Source organism: Varroa destructor, unplaced genomic scaffold, assembly GCF_002443255.2.
Source record: "Varroa destructor unplaced genomic scaffold, Vdes_3.0 BEIS01000006.1, whole genome shotgun sequence".
In the NCBI taxonomy this organism is placed as follows: Eukaryota; Metazoa; Arthropoda; class Arachnida; order Mesostigmata; family Varroidae; genus Varroa; species Varroa destructor.
In genome coordinates this window covers 13,212,490-13,230,902 of record NW_019211459.1, presented here as the reverse complement: position 1 = coordinate 13,230,902, position 18,413 = coordinate 13,212,490, and the positions used below count along the sequence as shown (strand labels likewise).

The 18,413-nt window shown below is 40.4% G+C and overlaps 1 protein-coding gene and 1 long non-coding RNA gene across 9 annotated transcripts; one reads left to right on the top strand and one right to left on the bottom strand.

The window, feature by feature from the left end:
- The first annotated feature begins 7,747 nt into the window (after positions 1-7,747).
- On the top strand, positions 7,748-12,427 carry LOC111253418 (trypsin-1-like). Of its 2 annotated transcripts, XM_022812754.2 has the most exons (9): positions 7,748-7,883; positions 8,302-8,399; positions 9,109-9,197; positions 9,421-9,499; positions 10,092-10,284; positions 10,651-10,729; positions 10,956-11,080; positions 11,502-11,643; positions 11,975-12,427. In XM_022812754.2, exons 1-9 carry the CDS (start codon positions 7,778-7,780, stop codon positions 12,114-12,116), a joined length of 1,053 nt encoding a protein of 350 aa, XP_022668489.1. In that variant the 5' UTR covers positions 7,748-7,777; the 3' UTR covers positions 12,117-12,427. The 2 variants fall into 2 exon arrangements, with proteins under 2 accessions (XP_022668489.1, XP_022668490.1); XM_022812755.2 differs by lacking the exons at positions 7,748-7,883; positions 8,302-8,399 and adding an exon at positions 8,823-8,961.
- On the bottom strand, positions 11,080-18,119 carry LOC111253419 (uncharacterized). 7 transcript variants are annotated; one of them, XR_015330127.1, is made up of 5 exons: positions 17,878-18,119; positions 17,445-17,565; positions 15,256-15,469; positions 13,697-14,659; positions 11,080-11,217 (listed from the first exon to the last, which is right to left on the bottom strand). It is a non-coding gene; the product is annotated as an uncharacterized LOC111253419 (long non-coding RNA). The 7 variants fall into 7 exon arrangements; XR_015330126.1 differs by having other exon boundaries at positions 15,256-15,508; positions 15,858-18,119; XR_015330124.1 differs by having other exon boundaries at positions 15,256-15,508; positions 17,445-18,119.
- Between the last annotated feature and the right edge of the window lie 294 nt (positions 18,120-18,413).

The following is an 18,413-nucleotide window of genomic DNA, read 5'->3' as shown; positions in this document are numbered from 1 at the left end:
TCCGTTGAAAGCACGTATTGTGTATGCTCCGCCGGACGCACGTACTGGGTATGCTCCGCCGGACGCACGTACTGGGTATGCTCCGCCGGACGCACGTACTGGGTATGCTCCGCCGGGTGCACGTACTGTATCTGCTGCGAGTTTTGCGTAGATAGTCCTGGTTGGAAAAGCATCACTTTAGCCTCGGGCTGGTCTATATTCATACGCTTTACATATAAGGGATACCCGCTCGGTCCGTACATTTGCTTCCCATCACAAGTCGCTGGTTCTCCGTAAAGGATATACCACCTCCGCCCGTCGTGTTCGACACACACTGATCCATCCAGATTTAGTAATGGCATCGCCTCTACCAAACATGCCCCTTGTGGTAGGGCGTCGACCGTTGGCTGAATATGGCCTGGGTATTGGACGGGAGAATACAACATCTTCGTCGTTTCTAGCAATAACTAATAATATAGGTAGCTTTTTCACTAATGATTCATATACAATCCATATATATATTTATGCGAGAATCAATCTCACTCTCTTTCTGTGATGGGCCCGTCGCTGGCTTCAATAGATAATGACAAGAATATTTACACCTGCAGTTAGCGCGGAAGACACCTATAACACACAGCTAATGTGTCACGTTCGGAAACGATTTCTCTAAACTCTATGACATTCGTATCTACCAACTATTGCGATTGTTCCTTTCACGTTATTGCATCCATAGAACAATGAGCTACTCATAAAAAGCCCCTTTGTGATCTCATTCTCCGTTATAGTCCCTGGTGTTACGGAATTATCGAAGACATAAGCGAGAATAAACATTTTAAACTTTATGTCGATATTCTAATAAAAAATTTTCCCTGATACTATCGGCCTGTAGAGTTTTCATTAGTTGTTGACGATGCTTAATTTCATCATCGTCGTGCTATCTTTCATTTCGACCAGCAAATTATTATTATTATTATCCTTATCTGACCGTTTAGTTTTATTGAAAGATTTTCGAAATTGAAAAAATATTAGGGCGACGTTCGATGTCGTCCACGGGCAATCTTGGCCTTGGTAATTGCGTCACAATATTTTCTAGTTACGTTCTAAATGGCTTATGTAGATATACGAACTCGCAGAGATAAACTCACTGCGACACTAGTACAAGTGTATCTCAAATGGTTGAATGCTATCTGAAGATGATTGATCGAAAGATAAGGATTTGCGATTTTTATATGTTCATTTTAATAAACTGTTCTTTTTTTTTCATTTTTGAAGTGAAGAGCGCAAGTTTATAGTCAGGAGGCACCTTATTATAAAGGGAATTGAAAAACTCCTCTTCTGACATGATTGACCGCTTATCACACAAGAAAATAATGGTCCGGAGTTTTCAATGGCTTCAGCTCTTCGAATAATAGTGGGTTTCATGACGGTGTGATTTTCAAAATATCCTGTTGTAGTAATTAGGACAGCAGTGGCCCTCGGTTGTGAGCCTGGTTTTGTTACGTAAGAAATCTTTTCGACTGGATGACAAAACTGATGGTACCATAAATTTATTTTTTGCTCGTGCACTCTATTTCAATAGGCATACACGTGTAGGGCAGCACACGCTATTAGCGTCATTTTTGTTTACGTTCGCACATCCAAATAATATGGGTATAATAGACACAAATTGAGCGGTACAAAAGGGAATATCTTAATAGAAACCGTTCAACAATATGAGCCCACCTAAATTGTACCACTAAGCCCAACAACGCGAAAGACGAAACTTTCTGTTAAGGAATTAAACGGCTGATAAAGTAGGATTTTATAAGTGGATATCTTAACAGGTAAACCAGTCAGCGGTCAAATGACATTCAAGATCTACTTTACACCGACGAACACCGCGGCTTTTCCCAACAGTAGCATTTACGGTACTACACAGCGTAAATATTCTGCTCATAGTACGCGGGCCTTTCCACGATGCTCCTTCTGAGGCAAATACTAAACTAGGCTGATGGGAGAGCTGGGTATTGGTGCAATTGTTGAAGCTCGGGATCGTCGTTGTAGTTCATCCACTCGATTTCGTCCTCCTCATGTAGACGCTCATGATTAATACGGTGCTTCGGTTTTGCGAACATCACTTCACAGTATTTGCACTTCGTCAATACTTCTTCCTTGTGGAGAATTGAGAGATGCAGATCCCGCCTTTTTTTCAAAACAAAAGCTTTGCCGCATTCTGGACATGGAAACGTCTTTTTTTTGGGATAGCGAGGAGGAGGATCGAATAGACTCTTCGGTATCTCTCCAAACTCCTGGGTGCTGTCATATTCGATATCACGCTGTTGATCGTACGACGCGTCTTCACCAAATGATTCTCCTTCTAACACTACATTTTCGGGCGCAATCACTTTCCTTTGTTCTTGACTTACACCCGATGGACCTGCCACATCAACAGCCACCCTTTGAGCTGCCATTTTTAGGATTTGCTAATTTAGGATATATACTGACAACCATAGATATACATTTACGATTCTCGTATATCAGATCGCACTACCATATCCGCACAATTCGTTTAACCACTGGTAACAAGTATATCGAAAGCGTAGAAGCGCTCATTAACGTTAGTATTTTTGCATCAAGCGGTTTTCTTTGAACTTGTTTATTTCCATTTCGCCCGTTATTTTGGCCGAAATTTAAAAACGTTTCTTCGTGTTACGCCAATAAATGAGAGTATGTTTTTCAATGATCTACAAATCGTCCGTAACCGTTGGCGTAGTCGAGGTACTCTGGCTGACTTTCTCCTATCTGAACAGCTGACAAACACCGGTCCATTTAAGCCTTACGTTCATTCGGTTACATCATCAGAATTGGCGCCGGGAATTGCGCGCGACGTACAACAATCTACTCGATTATGCACTGTGAATTTAGCTGACCCGTCAGTATAAAGAGGAGACGTAGGCGAGATATTTACATGCCATTCAAATATATACCATCCGAGCTCTTGTTAATTATTAACAAGAGCTCGAATGATTATATTTTATTAACCTTCATAAAATTACTTAGAAACTGAAATTAGAAACTGGCCATTTTTCAAGCTTATTTTTCTATTCATAAAATTCTCTAAATAAGGCTTTCTACGGGACAAACCGCTAAATAAAATAATTTTGTAAAAATTCAAGGCCAATGAGTTCGGTACGATAGTGAAGTCATACGTGCTGCTATTAAGAAGCGACGTTCCCGCTACAGGACGCAAATATACTTGAAGTGACAATCCTTTATTCCCTTGTTGCTCGAAATCGACAGAGCGCCAATGCCCAAGATGTCTAAAGGTCTGCAAAATTTCTAAATACCTTTTCAACTCTGTTCTAGCTACACAATGATTTCATCAAACGATAGTCTGGAATGACTAGGTCTACATTTGCTGCCCCAAGCCCCTGGCGCTCGTAAAGGGTCCTCACAGAAAGAGTCCTATATGTTGTACTCTAAAACATGTTTGACGATGCGACAGAAAATACTTGATTTTTTTGTCAATCGTAACAGTTGGCGCTATTTACGTGCTGCGTTCTGTGCGGAAGGAAATTCCTGTACACGGTTCTATAAGACTCAGATCATTCAGGAATTGAAGCCTGTACACCCCGTTGAGAGTCGCACGTTTAGTGCATGTCCCAAAGGGAAAGTATGACATGATCCTAGCTTTATGTTGAGATGATTTTTTCACTTGATTCGCACTTCACTGCATCTTACTTGAGCAGAACTCCCGTATATAGACATACGAAAATCCTCATGTCATGTACGGCCAATTACCCTAAAACATTCGTATAATGCAGGCCTAGGTCTTCTACAGTTAAAAACCAAAAATAATGTATCTGATATGGCATTTTGGCGATTACACTTGATTTTTGTAAAAAAAAAGAAGTCATGTATTTAGTTTTAAACTTGTAAAGTAGTTCCGGCGTTTAAGTGACACATGTAAAACATAATGCGCATGCTGGGCAGATAATCTTGAGGGTGATTTCAATATATATACATATATATATATATATATATATATATATATATTTGAAAATCTGTGCAAAACGACGAGAGAGCCTTAAAGACAAGCTGTGTAAGCGCTTTCCTCGGGAACGCGAGTTTGTTCGAGAAATTCTTCCATTGCTATAGGAAGGCGCGCGAAATGTTTAGCGAGTTCGTTAATTTTAAGCGATCTCTGTTAGAAGAGCTGGATATGAAACTCGTGTGTAGTGTGTTCCTAGGTAGCATTTGACGAGCGGTGGAATGAACACATCTCGCTTTCTCCCCGCGGCGAAGGCAACCTCCTATGCTGTCCTAGTCAACTTACTAGCCCAGTCACTACGAACGTTTTTAACGACGACGGTCTTGTGGTGTATCAACGCGGGTGTCAACATGCAGAAGGCGAGCAGCACCAATTGCTAGGTGTACTAACAGGGTAACAAACTGTTTAGGACGACAGGAGGCCCGGTTGTGTGGGCCTGTTGCCGCGAGCTCGTACGAGGCACCTCCGGCGACGTCGAAAGTAGTAGTAGTGCCACTCGTCAACTGGCGTTAACGACAACGGAAACCAACCATGCACAGAGCCGTAAAAATCACGACAAGATCTACACACCGTAGCGATAAGGTAGATGCAGTAGGCGCAAAAAAATGCCCACCGCGAAATGAGAACACCTCGCCGAATAAGTGTGGTCGAGCTTCAATATATCTAATATTACTATATTATAGTTAAAATATATTTATTCCTATCGATGATAAAGCTAAGCCAGTTCCTTCAATATATTGTAGAAGCACGATACATAATCTCCGACGGTGTATAGGTGGGTAAGCACTGTGGGACAGTGGCAAGCGTTTGTAGACCCATCAAAAAGTAAAGAGTACGTAAAGTTAAATACAAACTATTTAGATAAAACTGCGACTTTTGCTGTAGGCTTGAATTTTAATACAAATAGTCTAAATAAGCACCCAAAAGGTAATAAGGACGTTGCAAGCTATGCACGACAATGCTTACCTTGCTTGGTTATTATATCCTTGATAAAGTTTGCTTTTTGTTTGCTTAAGAAATTACTACAGGATTATTTAAGAATGTCCTACTTAAAGAGACTTAGCATTACGGGTAGATGGTATAATAATAAGAAATCAATAAAATATAAATTATAATAATTGGAATTTTTATGCTTATATGTTTAATAGTTGTTCTGGCCGTTCTGTTTCATTCGTATCGGACAAGGCAGAGCGCTACTGTGCAGAGGGCTGAATTTAAGTAAAAATTTGGAAAGGGAACCGTGATAAAATAACTCTTTTATAAGTTATAATAAAATACATATGCACGCTGGCGAAAAACTTTTGCCATTTCCCACCACTATGCTTCTCGCTATATACCCGCGTTCTATAATAATGATAAAAATCAGTTTAAATATAAATATAAAGGCTTTTGAGTGCAGCATATACAGTATGGCCAGGTTATTTTTTATAGTACTCATAGTTCTGTAACATAACGATGGTTAAGATGCAACATGAAATTGTTCCATATATTGCCGAAGACCTATTTAGACCTGACGATTATACCAGTTCTTTCATCCACTTCGAAGGTTGATCAATTCACTTATGTCGTAAACAATCGTATTTCTCTGGTAGCATTCACAATACAGCGGCCTGCTACAATTCTTTTTTGCTTACAATTGCAAGTAGGGCAGGTTTCACCATAGCATCAACCTCACAACTTCTACTTTAACACCTCTAATATCAACATGAACAAGTTATTGCATGTAGTTTTTCACGGAACGCCAACAGAAAGGGCGAGCAGAAGAACCTATATTAACCTATTGAAATCTGCAACAAGGCCGATATCGTGTTCCATTTCCACCCACATTAGGCTCGAACATAAACTAGAAGGTCACTAGACGTGGTCCTGTGACAAATTAGCGAATAATCAGAAACTGGTGACAATTAGCAAGATTACAGAGCGAAACCTCAAACCAGAACAACGCCTGCTTGCCCGCGAAACTTTACCGTAAACGGCCTTCTCTTTGGGCTGCCAACGCTGACACCTCATGTCAGTTTAGATACAACTCGACCTGAAAAATCTGTTTACTATATCTTTCATACACCTAATTAAGATACATGAAGTCTATGGTATCGAGTACGAACTTATTCCATAGAGTTACTAGTATATTTCAATTTAAGAAAACAATTATGGCAAATCGAGGAATAACGTTATTTTAATTGAGGGGGAACTGTCTCTAATTCTCCTCGAGCATCTAGTCGTACCATAGCTGGACAAAATGTTGCCTAATGTTAAACATTAACAAAAGATTTGGTCATGTGGAGAACAACCTTTAACAGATACAGTTCTGCATGAGATGCGGGTCCTTTTTAAGCGGTGTTAACCTAAAGTTATTTTTCCCTGTGTCTAACGTCATTAGATAGCGACAAACTGACGATTTATCCCAGTAGGATCTGGTCCCACAGCGCAGTTGACGCGCAGACTGACATGGGACTTTTTATTACCAGTGACTGAAAATGAACTATCCACACAAATAAAGCTATTATATCCAATTTATCATTATCGGAAGTTTAGTTTTTCTTTATGATATCAATCGTTCGTTGTAAAATGTATTGATAGATTGCCAAGAGCAAAATCGCACGACTTGCTTAACTTTATGAGTTCTTGGTTTTGCTTGATCTTAATCTGAAGTCTGTAAAAACATAGAGCCGAATGTAAATATACCAGATATGTACATATGCAATCCGACATGAGCAGCTGGGTGGAATATCTAATTGTCTCATGAACATTATGTGCGTCGAATACGGATAACAAGTTCATTAGTAAACTTTTGTCAAGAGCAGCAGCTCTACTTACCCTTTTGAGCTTAGTGTCGTTGATACTCAAGTACCGTCAAGAGCTATGGCTCTTTACAAAGAATCCAGTAAGCTCGAACCCTGGTTTTCCTTCTTCTTTTGAACAAGCGTTTTTTTTTTCAGTTTGCCTCACTCTCAATACGAAAAAAAAACCTTATATTATAGTTATAATCTTAATATTTAATAGAACTTTATTTAATATAACTTTATTTAATAGAACTTACATATATGAATAGTAAGATGCTAAGAGAGGCTGACAAAATAAGATTCTTCTAATAAGAAAAATTGGCATGCTTATTATGATTATTTTCGAATTGGTATCCGGGCATTCGAATGCGCCATCAAAATTCGAACTCTTTATAGCGATAAAGAAGGGTCTCACTGATAAAAAAATAGCCTACGCATAAAAACACTTTGAGAAAATATTTTATTGTTTAACATTATAAGCACTTTCTATTGTGTTCATTGTTGTCGCTCAGAAAAATGGTCGGGCACAGTTTCGATGCCAAGGAGCTAATACTTGTTGCAGAAACAAGGTGAGTCCCGTGTACCTAGGTGACCTTGTGCCTCTTTAGCATGCATTTCTATATATATATATATATATATATATATAAGGAACTATGATCCAGTCACGTGGAGAAATGCAGCTGCCCAACCAAATCCGGTGGCAGTTTTGCCAGGTTAACACTTGTTGTATATGATGTTTCAATATCTGAAATCTACATATTAATCTCACATGTGATAAGTTGCCATGAGGACGCCAGACCAATAAACGCGTTACTCCAATCAAAGCGACATATCAGAACCGTTACCGTCGAAGTGGGTAAGGGCGCTTTGCTGGCGGCAAGGTGATAATTGACGCTTTTGGACTGCCTATATGAACCGGTGCTTGACGCAGCACGATGAGTAGATTCTCCGCTCAATCGCTCTGCACAGATCATCGCAAAGTGTCATGGTTTGCCCTTTGAGTGTCAATACCTTACCAGTCGTGATGGCGTTCCTAGCCGTGTGGTGCTCGGGTAAGGCTGCTCGCCCGAAAACCGACATGGCAGGTTTCAGTGAGTAACAAAAGCAAAAAAGATTCAAATGATCAAATAAGGATTTGTGTCTGTACTATTGAACTTTGCACAGTCGTTTCTAAGCATCCCGTTTACACAGGACCTATTAAAAATAAAATCGACTTAGCTAAGATCGCACTGCTTTGCTACTGTTTCAGCTAGCAAAGCACGCCCTAGAGATTTAATTAGATACAATAAATCTCACAGACTTGCAAGGCTTCCCAAGGTCCTAAGTTCGTTTACGTTACATTTAGATAGTTGTCGATTCGGCGAGTTAGTTAAAATAGTCATACACCTAATTATTCATCTAACAAAATCCATAATTGTTCTCGAAACTAGTATTTATAATTCTGCCATAGGGCGCGGGATTCGCTCACTAATCTTAAATGTATTTGCTGTTAATTTCTTAAAAAATTAGCCCCTGACAACATGAACTTCGAATGCGGCATGCAACCGATACCCGTTGAGAGGATTGTTGGTGGAACACCAGTTCAACCGGGAACGTTTCCTTGGCAGGTTAGCTGGCTTTATACTCGTAAATATACGCGTGTACCTCTCTCTCTCTCTCTCTCTCTCTCTCTCTCTCTCCCTCTCTCTCTGTGTTTGTCTGCGTGAGGGCGTGTGATACACGTAACTCACAACAGCTTTCATTGCATTGTTGTCACTTGGAGAAATTAGCTAATCAACTGGATCTAGCAAATTCAATTGATAGATAAGACGGTATAGTTGTAACGTTTGGCTTAGCCAGTATACTAACGATTATCTGAATCGGATTAAATTGCGAAAGTAATGATTACGTGCTGCATAACAGCAAGTTTTATCTAGGTAAGGCTGAGCCTCAAGGCCACCGTTTGGTACATGTCGACAGTTTTTGCGAGGGTTAATTGAGGAATTAGCTGTTGAAACTTTTCGAGACGACTCGCCCTATTCATTATTCCACCGAGATGGCATACAGTCTTGCATGCGTTTTACTGACTCATAAAAATGAAGAGGAGTACAGCAAACGACCATTAACCCTGACCTTGTCCTCTTGGCCCTTACGATGGAGCTTCTATCTTCACCCACGACCTCACAAAGCGTATGCTTAGATTCAATAGAGCGCATCTATGATCAATGAATTCGACACTAACTTCAATTCCGTATTCGCATCATTGCGAAATGCAACCTTTTTTGAGAATTAAGCCAAAACTGCCCAGTTTTTTCGATCATTTTTTGACTAATGTAGGTGTCGGTACGTCGTAACGGCTACGGAATCTGCGGCGGAGCAATTATATCCCCGACCGAGATCATCACTGCGGCGCATTGTGTCTCCTCGTAAGTCCAAATGTGTAATAGTTTTTTTTAACTTGAAACTTCGCCTATTTGAAAGAGGAACATTTTCATCTATTTTCAGTTAGGCAGGTAGATGGATAAACCCTACAACTGTAGCCTAGTCTAATAGATGAACTTAGGCCTGATTTGATGATCAATATTCAGTTGATACCGCATATTGTATGAGTCTGGGTCTGTCAGTTGACATCACTTCATTTCGATGCAGGGTATCGGCAGAACGTTACCAGATTCTTGCGGGTGCCACCGACTTCCGCAATTTGAAGAACTCAACTCAAGTTCGAAGGGTACGGATACAGTTTTTCTCTCGGATGAAAACCTCATCCAGACTTGATAGAAAATGAGAGCTATTTTTAGCGAACGACATGCTCTGAAACATGTATTTACAATACGGTATTGGCACAGATTGGACACGTATTACTTCCAAATTTGGGCAAATGGGAAAAGCTGAGTGATTTATTTGTCTTAGAGTTCGCTGCATAAAATAGGATGGGCTTAATTGATTTCCTAGGTTTATTTCGTAAAAATAATTTTTCTAGAATTAGTAAATCGAAACAAAATTACCCATTCTATTGATGCGATTATGGCGGAGACATCTAGCTACGTTATGCTTAGTTTACTGGGAGTGCGAGAGAATACCGAATAACAATTTAAGTTGAATGTAACTATAAGAAAAGAGACAGACGTTTTTTTTAGCGCGTTGTATGATGATGTGGGCCGATTCGGTGATTTAAAATTCCCACATAATAAACGGTGCCTTTCATGAAAAAGGAGAGTGAACGAAAGGTGGCTTTCTTCCAGGATATGACTATTGCAATGCAACAGTGATTCAAAGACATGTTTCTGCCGCCGATGCCTCGATACGCCTGAATATTACAGGTGTCAGAAATCCTCATTCATCCGAAATACGCTGGTCTTATTGCTGTTCGCTATGATGTAGCTTTGCTGCGACTCGATGGAGCGCTCGATTTCGTCGGCTCCAAGGGACTTGTGGCACCGATTTGTTTGCCCAGAAGATCATATCAGGTCAAAGGGGACGTAATCATTACAGGCTGGGGCCGAACCAAGGAAGGTGAGCAGATTCACTCCCACAGGTGCAATATATCTGCAGTTACATTGCTTCTATTTGAAAAAAAAGGTGTCACCTCACGTGGTTCCCTGAAAGCGTACTTAGTCTGTATATTGCAAGTCCCCGACACGTATCCTGCATATAAGCCTTTACAAGTTCAAAAGAATATGAACGTTAATTCATTATTTATGACGAAACCTATCCACTAGATCCCTCCAGATATAGAGCAGAGAAGCATTCCGACGAAGGCCACGAACTATAGGCATAATACACACCTCTCACCGTAAATAGTTTTCCCGAGAGTACCGAAATAGAGCAGGTATATGAGTACGCGTAAAATACGACTAAACTCTAATGTCTTTCCTCCAGGTGGTAACACGTCTAAGGTTCTAAACGCTGTTACCGTTCCGGTAATGTCGGACACCATGTGTCGACTCTACCTTTCGCGGTAAGCCCAAAATAGTGATGCGCATAAAAACTCGGCAGAATATATGGATTGCCTATGATAAACAGGACCTACAGCCTTCTAACGTGACAGATAAGGACTGTCGCCGTAACAAAACATATTTATTCATAAATACATAACTAATCATTTTAAATATACGGATTGTAGCTTGTCAAAGCAGAATTGAACGTTGTTAAAGTAGCTGTTCATCGTTCTTGGGTTTTCACAGACGGCTGGTAACAATCCTGTTTGCGCCGTACGACGGCAGCAGTATGTTCTGTGCTGGACGATTTCAAGGGGGCGTCGACTCGTGTCAAGGTGATTCCGGTGGACCAGCTGTTCAGACCGTCGATGGTAAGCCTCAGCCTTTACACGAGCGGCTAATTAGTTATGCGAACGTTCCGTGGTCGCATACCGCACTTTAGCGCGTGCAATTGTATGAGACCATGGTTTGTAGACGCATGTGAGCGACTAGCGTGTTGAAGTGATACCTAACAGTGAAACGAGATAAAGTATTGGCCATCTGATTCAACGTACCCATCCATGGAGTCAAAATAATTCGAATATATGAGTTCTAGGTTAGTCGAAGTCATTCCGTATCTAAAAACTCCACGTGACAGATTAACTCGAAGTAAGCTTTATCATGGAGATAGAATACGGTATAAGCTAGTCCCATGAACTCGAACGTCGAAAGAGAACTGTGAATTTTTTATAATTGCATAGTCCAGTTTTATCTACCTATTTTTCATGGCAATTGTTTACGTAATCGCTTCAGGACGAGCAACACTTGTGGGTATCGTTTCTTGGGGTTTCGGTTGTGCGCGTATGATGTCACCGGGAGTATACGCCGAGGTTGCTAAGTTCATGGATTTTATCGATGATCACTCTGTTCTCAAAGGAAGCGTTGAAGCTCGAAGGTAAGTTAGCTTTTTTTTTCTACCCAGTTGTAAACACTTAATTTAAGGTGCTAATTTAGGCAGAAAAAGGCCTTACTTGCTTTACGTTTGTCAAAACAGCATCGATGGTAAAAGTGGCAGGGGAGGATGCTTTTATTGATACCACATTCTACCAAAGAGCATCTGTAAGCAAAAATGTTCTGTTTTGCTTTGTCAGAAAAACTAAGTTCCCCAAAAACTGAGTGAACCCGTTATATCTTGTTTCGAAGAATTTTTATGATCACTGATCTTTTCTTGTTTTTACTACTACTAATTATTGGCATTGATTCATGCATTTTTTAACCCGGGTTAGGAGTACGACCGTGCGACCTACTATCATACCAGAAGGTCTGCAAATACACCTGCCGGCAAACCTAACACTTCTCAAGCCATTGCTAGAAAACGATGAAGCCGATTATATCAGTCCGGATCAACTGCCCAACAATCGTTTGTAGTAATATATTCCACAGATTAAAAACAGGTCGACAATACAGACAACAGCATATATCTTCATGAATGCTGAGAGTCTATCATTCCATAGTACTATTTTTGATAAAATAGAAAAATACGAAATGCGCGTAGGGCCAATTTGAAGGTCTTAATAAAACCTTAATGCAAACTGACAAAACGTCTAATGTTTGAACGGTATAAGGTGAAAATTATCGCAGAACAAGGTGTTTTTTCGATAGTAAAACCAGAATATATTTCTTGAATCATATGTCATATATGTTAAACAACAATAAAAGCTTTGTAAACAATGATAAAATGTGCCTTTTTGTCTAAATATATGTATGTAGTCTTCTACTGATTGCCTGGTAGTTTGGATGTATTTTCAGTATTGTACGTTGGCTTGTCGTACGAGCAACGGTGTTATGAGTACTCGCTGAGAATTACTATGCACTTATGCAGTGTTATTATTCCAATCCGCACGGCTAAAAACTATAATTTGCCCATCTTAAATATGGTTTATGATTTGTAAGTTAAAAGCCGTTTCCGCACACAATCGCAGTTACGTAAATGAAAATACGTGTCCTTCCGTGAGCTTTAAAAATGAATCCGATAAGCACAATGAGGTTTCTATATTCATAGCCGGTCTTGGAGGATTTGGTCTCTTAGCGATAGACTAGTTATTTTCATCAGCTTTATGACATGAGCAATTGGTATTTAGCCCACATGTCGTCGAATCTTTTGGATTATAAACGAGACGTTAACAAGTTAATTTGAATGCACTGAAGGATGCTAAATACTACGTAACTGCGAAACGTCTACTGCGATGATTTGAACCTCAACTAACTTATCAATCTGTTTAGATGTTTAGTGGAATAACAGTGAACGTCTAAGTTAAAATGTCCATGGTACGCGCCTTTTCAACGCGTTCTTGGAACTTCTAGGTTGTCTAATCGTTTGTACGTTGCCTGGCTAACGGACAAACTTTCGGGTAACTTACAACCGCCCTTAGTGTATGTAGAGACCTTCTAGATGCATAGATTTGCCAACGAAAAATCTTTAGCTAGCTGGTTTTTATAAATCAACTAGGATCGGTCTACCGAGAGGATCACTTTCGGCGTATACTTTGATTTTTCGTTTGCTGATCGGCTTAATTCTCATTATTTCGTTTCAAACGACCCTTTGCACTGAGCCTCAAGCCTAAATTGTATCGCATATTTCTGATATATCATTCCTTGCGTTGATTCTTGTAAATCCCTTTTGTAGTTCTAGGAGTTCACATCTACATTTTTTTAATCGCACAGAATAAATAATTTCCAAATTGTTACCCAAATGTTACCGTTACGACGGGCTTGAAACCCAGTTTTTGTTGACGTAAGTTGATTCTAGAATAAAATATAAAGCTAACGACGGACTATTTTCGGTATACGACTGAGACTTTCAACGCAGTAAATTCAAAACCTTTCTAAGGGGTCGAACTTTTCCAGTAAGGAGTCCCAAACTAAATATTTCGAGTTTTATGTCCAATACCATTCTACTAGACGGCTGGTTCCGAGCACGAAACGAGTGTCTAGACCCAGATACTAACCCAGATTATGACGCGTTTCTCCAGGAATCCCGGACAGGACAAATTAATTACACGAATTACTCCAAATTTCTGTAATGCAATTAACAAATAAAAAAATAGACTTTACTATCTTTTGTATACCCAACAGAAACAGTGCTTTTGAAAGCTGAGCTTTAGCCCCACCTCGTCGAGCAGCATTCGCTTGGCTTGGACGTACTTTACGAATGTGTCTCTCTCATACTCTTAAAAACGTTGAGCTTTTTAGTAAACTTGAGCCCCCTTTTTCGGAAGGCGCTCCGCGTACTTATCGTGCAGGTATGGTACGATAGCAAGGCACCTTGCTTCGTGACTTTTCACGTTATTTGGTCGTCTTGTTTGTTTCGAATTGGGTCGAATTGTTTGACGCGATATCTTTTTGATCTCCCGCTTCGGTTTGATGCTATTAAATACGACACGTCCTGCTGTGTTGTACCGCTTCTGTGAAGCCTCCTACGATTTTGTTTATCCTGCAATACTGTCTCTGAGTTGCAAATCGGAGGATGTGGTCAGGCAATATTGGCCCTGTCAATCTCTGTGCTGTTCTCAGAAGCTATTTATTATAATATCAAGTATTCACATTAGTTTGCCTTAGTATATGCAGGCCTTATAATATAAGACAAGATTGGTAATATGTAGAGCTCATACTATTCTAACAACATGGCGAAATGTATCCAGTTGTCCTATATACGTAACATCAGCGCACAGCTTTCAAAGGTACCTTTCCCGTTGTTCTACCTATTTAATCTCCGTAGTTATTGCACGCAACCAAATGACTGAATGATAATAACATATTATTAACTAGTATATAAATGATGGGGAGCGTTCAATATCGTTCAGCTTAGCATATGTATGTCATCGACAAAACAGGTTGGCAGCTAAACTGAGGATCGTCCTCTGGGCGTTGATTTTTTCCACTTCTTCAAAGCCATCATTGCTGGAGATTGTCTGCATCAAAATAACAGCAGAAATAAACATCTAAAAGATAATTGCAGTGTTCATTGAGTTCTATCGGTTAGAAGTTGTTTCTGTTCCTATTTCGTTGTCACTGCGACCAATAACATACGAAGCATGTATAGCATAAACACAATTTAGAGAATAGCTCAAGCCTCAAAGAAACTACTTTAAAGATGATACGTTGAGGAAAAACAATTGATTTTTCTATGCAAAGTGTGTGATAATGTTTTAATAAATAGATTATTTTCCAAGAGTTGGATAAACCAGAGCTATAGTACCGTAGAAGATAATATTGTTAGAATACTCTGCATCGGCGTTAGCAAATGGTTTTCTCATATAAAATGACATTGGCTATCCTTTTGCCTATATAGACGGCAACCGCAACGCATACCGTAACGATAATGAAACAAAGAAGGAATTTCATCGTTTTCTGGATTTTTTCATTTAATCTATTTTATTTAACAATATCGAGTCGATAACCTTGAAGTTGGCCGTATTTTACGCGGTTATGGTTGGGGTTTAGACAGATTGCGCCGGCGGTAACAGAAAACATATATACATTCGTATATATATATATATATACACACCTTTTTCCCCGTGGGCTACGTAAAGTGAGAACTTTCCATGTATTTTGATTATGTAATGGTTGTACGTGGCATGAAACCGCACATCCGCTTCCGATCTTCCTTTAAACAAAGCACGTCAATCTTCACCGGATAATCTGGGCGTACAATTTTCAGGAGAATAACCACAGTAACACCTGCTAGAGGCTTGCGCGGTAGGTTTCCTAGGCACAGTCTTCTAAATATCCGCAGATAACAGTAACGCATTTTAACCAGGCTATTAAATGAACCAAGTAATAAATAGTAAATGGACATTAATATTTTTTGTTGGTTGATATGATTTCTTCATGAATTTCATTATAGCAGAAAATATTTCGACTAGTCTTTGTATCGTTACTTGAATGCCGCTTTAAGACTGAGCTCACTAACTACTAGCGACAGTACCGGAAGTAAAACCCAAAATATCTATCTAGCCCACGTTTCATTAATAATTTTGCCTGATGATGTGCACGATATTAAGTTAGTTTGTTAGTTAGTTAGTATTGCTATGTAGAAAGCTTTCGAGTCTCAGCGAGATAAATTAGAATAATACATGAAATCGTTTAAGCCATGATTTTTTCCTATACCTAGTGTAGATAGGATCAGCGTTGCAGTAACTTTCAGCAACTTTTATCCAGCGGCTCTCTGTTCCTGAGAAATGCTGCGTTGTGTTCGAGCAAAACACCAGTATTGACGTGTGCCACGCTTCTGCGAAATAGAGCCGATAATTCGTGTTTGCCCCTAACAAAAAAAAGCCCTTGCAGTCGTCCCATTATTTTCATCGGTTGTACTTTTCACGTCTATTTTTTCTGACCGCAGACCCATCTATTAGCCAAAAACACACACAGAGTCATACTAAAGTACATGGCTGACTAGCTACACACATGTGCACGATGCGGTACTTCAAAACGCCTGCAATTTAATAAATGTCGCCCGGATCAGCAGATGTTCATGCTACGACTGTGCATTATGTTGTGTCGGAGTGTCAGGCCACGGTACTCAGAGCAAGCTATCTTGTCTAGTCCTATCTAATTTGATGTAGCATCACTTGACGAATTGATCTAGTACTGCGCGCCATCTACACATTTGTGAATCGTTGGTTTAGCCCTGTGGGTTTGCCCGGACGGGCGCCATAGGTCCTTCTTTCAGATTACCGCATAAAGTTAGTCTGTCTAGGTATGTATTTACTGCACGCCTCCAGATGTCGCCATCGGCACGTTGCTATAAGCGTACATAGTACTGGATCGCGCTGTGGCTCCATCTGGCGTCGGCTGCAGCTCTCGTAAGGTAATTCCTATTATTGATTTGAATCATTTATATAGGCAGTTCTCCGTCTAGTTTATCGGCTGGACTGGATATCCATCTCTCCCTTGTGATCTCTCGTACCTGAACATTTTAGACAGACTGCACTATTAGACCATGGATCCTGTGGACAGTGTTGGTGGACGCAGCTATTTTGGCATTTAGCTACCCACAGTGCTGCCAGCGTCGCCGTTGCTCCCACCATGATTGCCTGTGGTTCCTGCTCCTACAGCCTTTAGCAGTGACGCCGACTGCATGTAGGTCCGGCGCGAACATGTTATTATTGCTGTAGATCCTCAATAGGTGAGGAGCAGCGACGTGAACGCAGGTATCGGACGGGCGTTCGGTCAGGCAGGGTAACGAGCGCCTCGTTTCTCTTCGACCAATATATGCACAAGTATTATGGCTGTTATTGCTGGTCGCGATGCTGCTGCCACAGACTGCAGTTACTGCTAATTCTTGTGGCGGCGCTCTTCAATTCTTAGCGTCGTTCACTGCCACCAGATCAACTCGCTCTGCGCGAATAAGTATTCCGTTGCTGATGCCACAACCTCGCCTGTGCTCCATTCTGACCCTGGCATCTTCCTGCCCTATACGAATACCGGCATTGATACTGGTACATTAATACACTGACAGTGTGCGTACGTGATCTTTTCCGGCAGCGGATGACAATCGCCCGGCTCGCTAATAGCAGTTACGGGCGGCTGTAGAACAATTTCACTGAACTGGGTTAGATTGTCGTCATTCGGAATGCTGTAGTATTATGAGTGACAGTCGCATTCTAGTCATCTCTGATCAAAAAAAAAAGGTGGGTCTAGGCATACATTCAGACAGATTGTTTTTCCCAGAACATGCCATTACTGTTACTTTACCTGCTGCAGATGATATTGTTAGATTGCTGAGATGATGTTACAACGAATCCGGGGCTGCCATGTTAGCTATACGGTAGCTCCAGTCAATTGCTGAAGTTCTGGATGATCAAATCCATCGATTCTATATAAAAGAAAAAAAAGCCTGAGGAGAGAAAGAAAAGAAAGTTCACCTTTTTTTCGTCGCTTTTTCTATATACTAAATTGCCGAGCTTGTTGCACTTGGAAGTCTTAGATATACGGAACAATGTACATTGTCGGAGTGTATGCCAGATCAGCAAAATCAAGTTAGAAATCTAACAGATGACGAGTGGTCACAAGATCAGCACTACATCGCGAACACATTAAGGCTTATGTACACAGAAACGACGAGCACGATTAGCTGTGATTGTGATTGATTTAAGGGGGTTCACTTCAATAAGGAATGAAGAATTACACTTAAGGAAGATCAGTTGGATCTTTTACGAAACCAGCCATCAGGAGAACAGCTTCGTCCATTGAGGATTTCAGTGAAATCTATAGCGGAAAATCGTGCTTCGATTTTAGCATCAGCAACCTACGACGATTTAGGCTGTTACGGCTGCCCTGAAAGAGCGGTGTAGATCTGGCCTTGTGCCTTGAGCCTTTGTGTTGTTCAAGTAATGGCGTAACCATGTGCTGTACGCTCTGTGTTATCAATTGTCTTTTTGTGAAATGATCCCAATCCAACAATGGATTAATGATTTTGTAAACACCTTGTTTAGCGAAAAGAGCCATGAATGATTCGTGCCTATTAAGAAGATTATCTGCAAGATCCGGTAGATTCATGCCAGTGACGTACCTTGTCGGGTAAGCCTTTTTTAGAGCTTAAAATCAGCGCGTAAATGTCGAGGGAATAAGCTCCATAACAGATAGTTAGATAATAAGTAACTGATTATGATGCCACTGACTCGTAAAGTAAACAATTGCAGTGATTTCAGAGTTATATATATA

Coding starts and splice junctions, on each gene's coding strand:
- LOC111253418 (XM_022812754.2), top strand. CDS start 7,778: ATGGTTTGCCCTTTGAGTGTCAATACCTTACCAGTCGTGATGGCGTTC. Junction 8,400..9,108: donor CGGGAACGTTTCCTTGGCAG/GTTAGCTGGCTT, acceptor TGACTAATGTAG/GTGTCGGTACGTCGTAACGG. Junction 9,500..10,091: donor ACTCAACTCAAGTTCGAAGG/GTACGGATACAG, acceptor TGAATATTACAG/GTGTCAGAAATCCTCATTCA.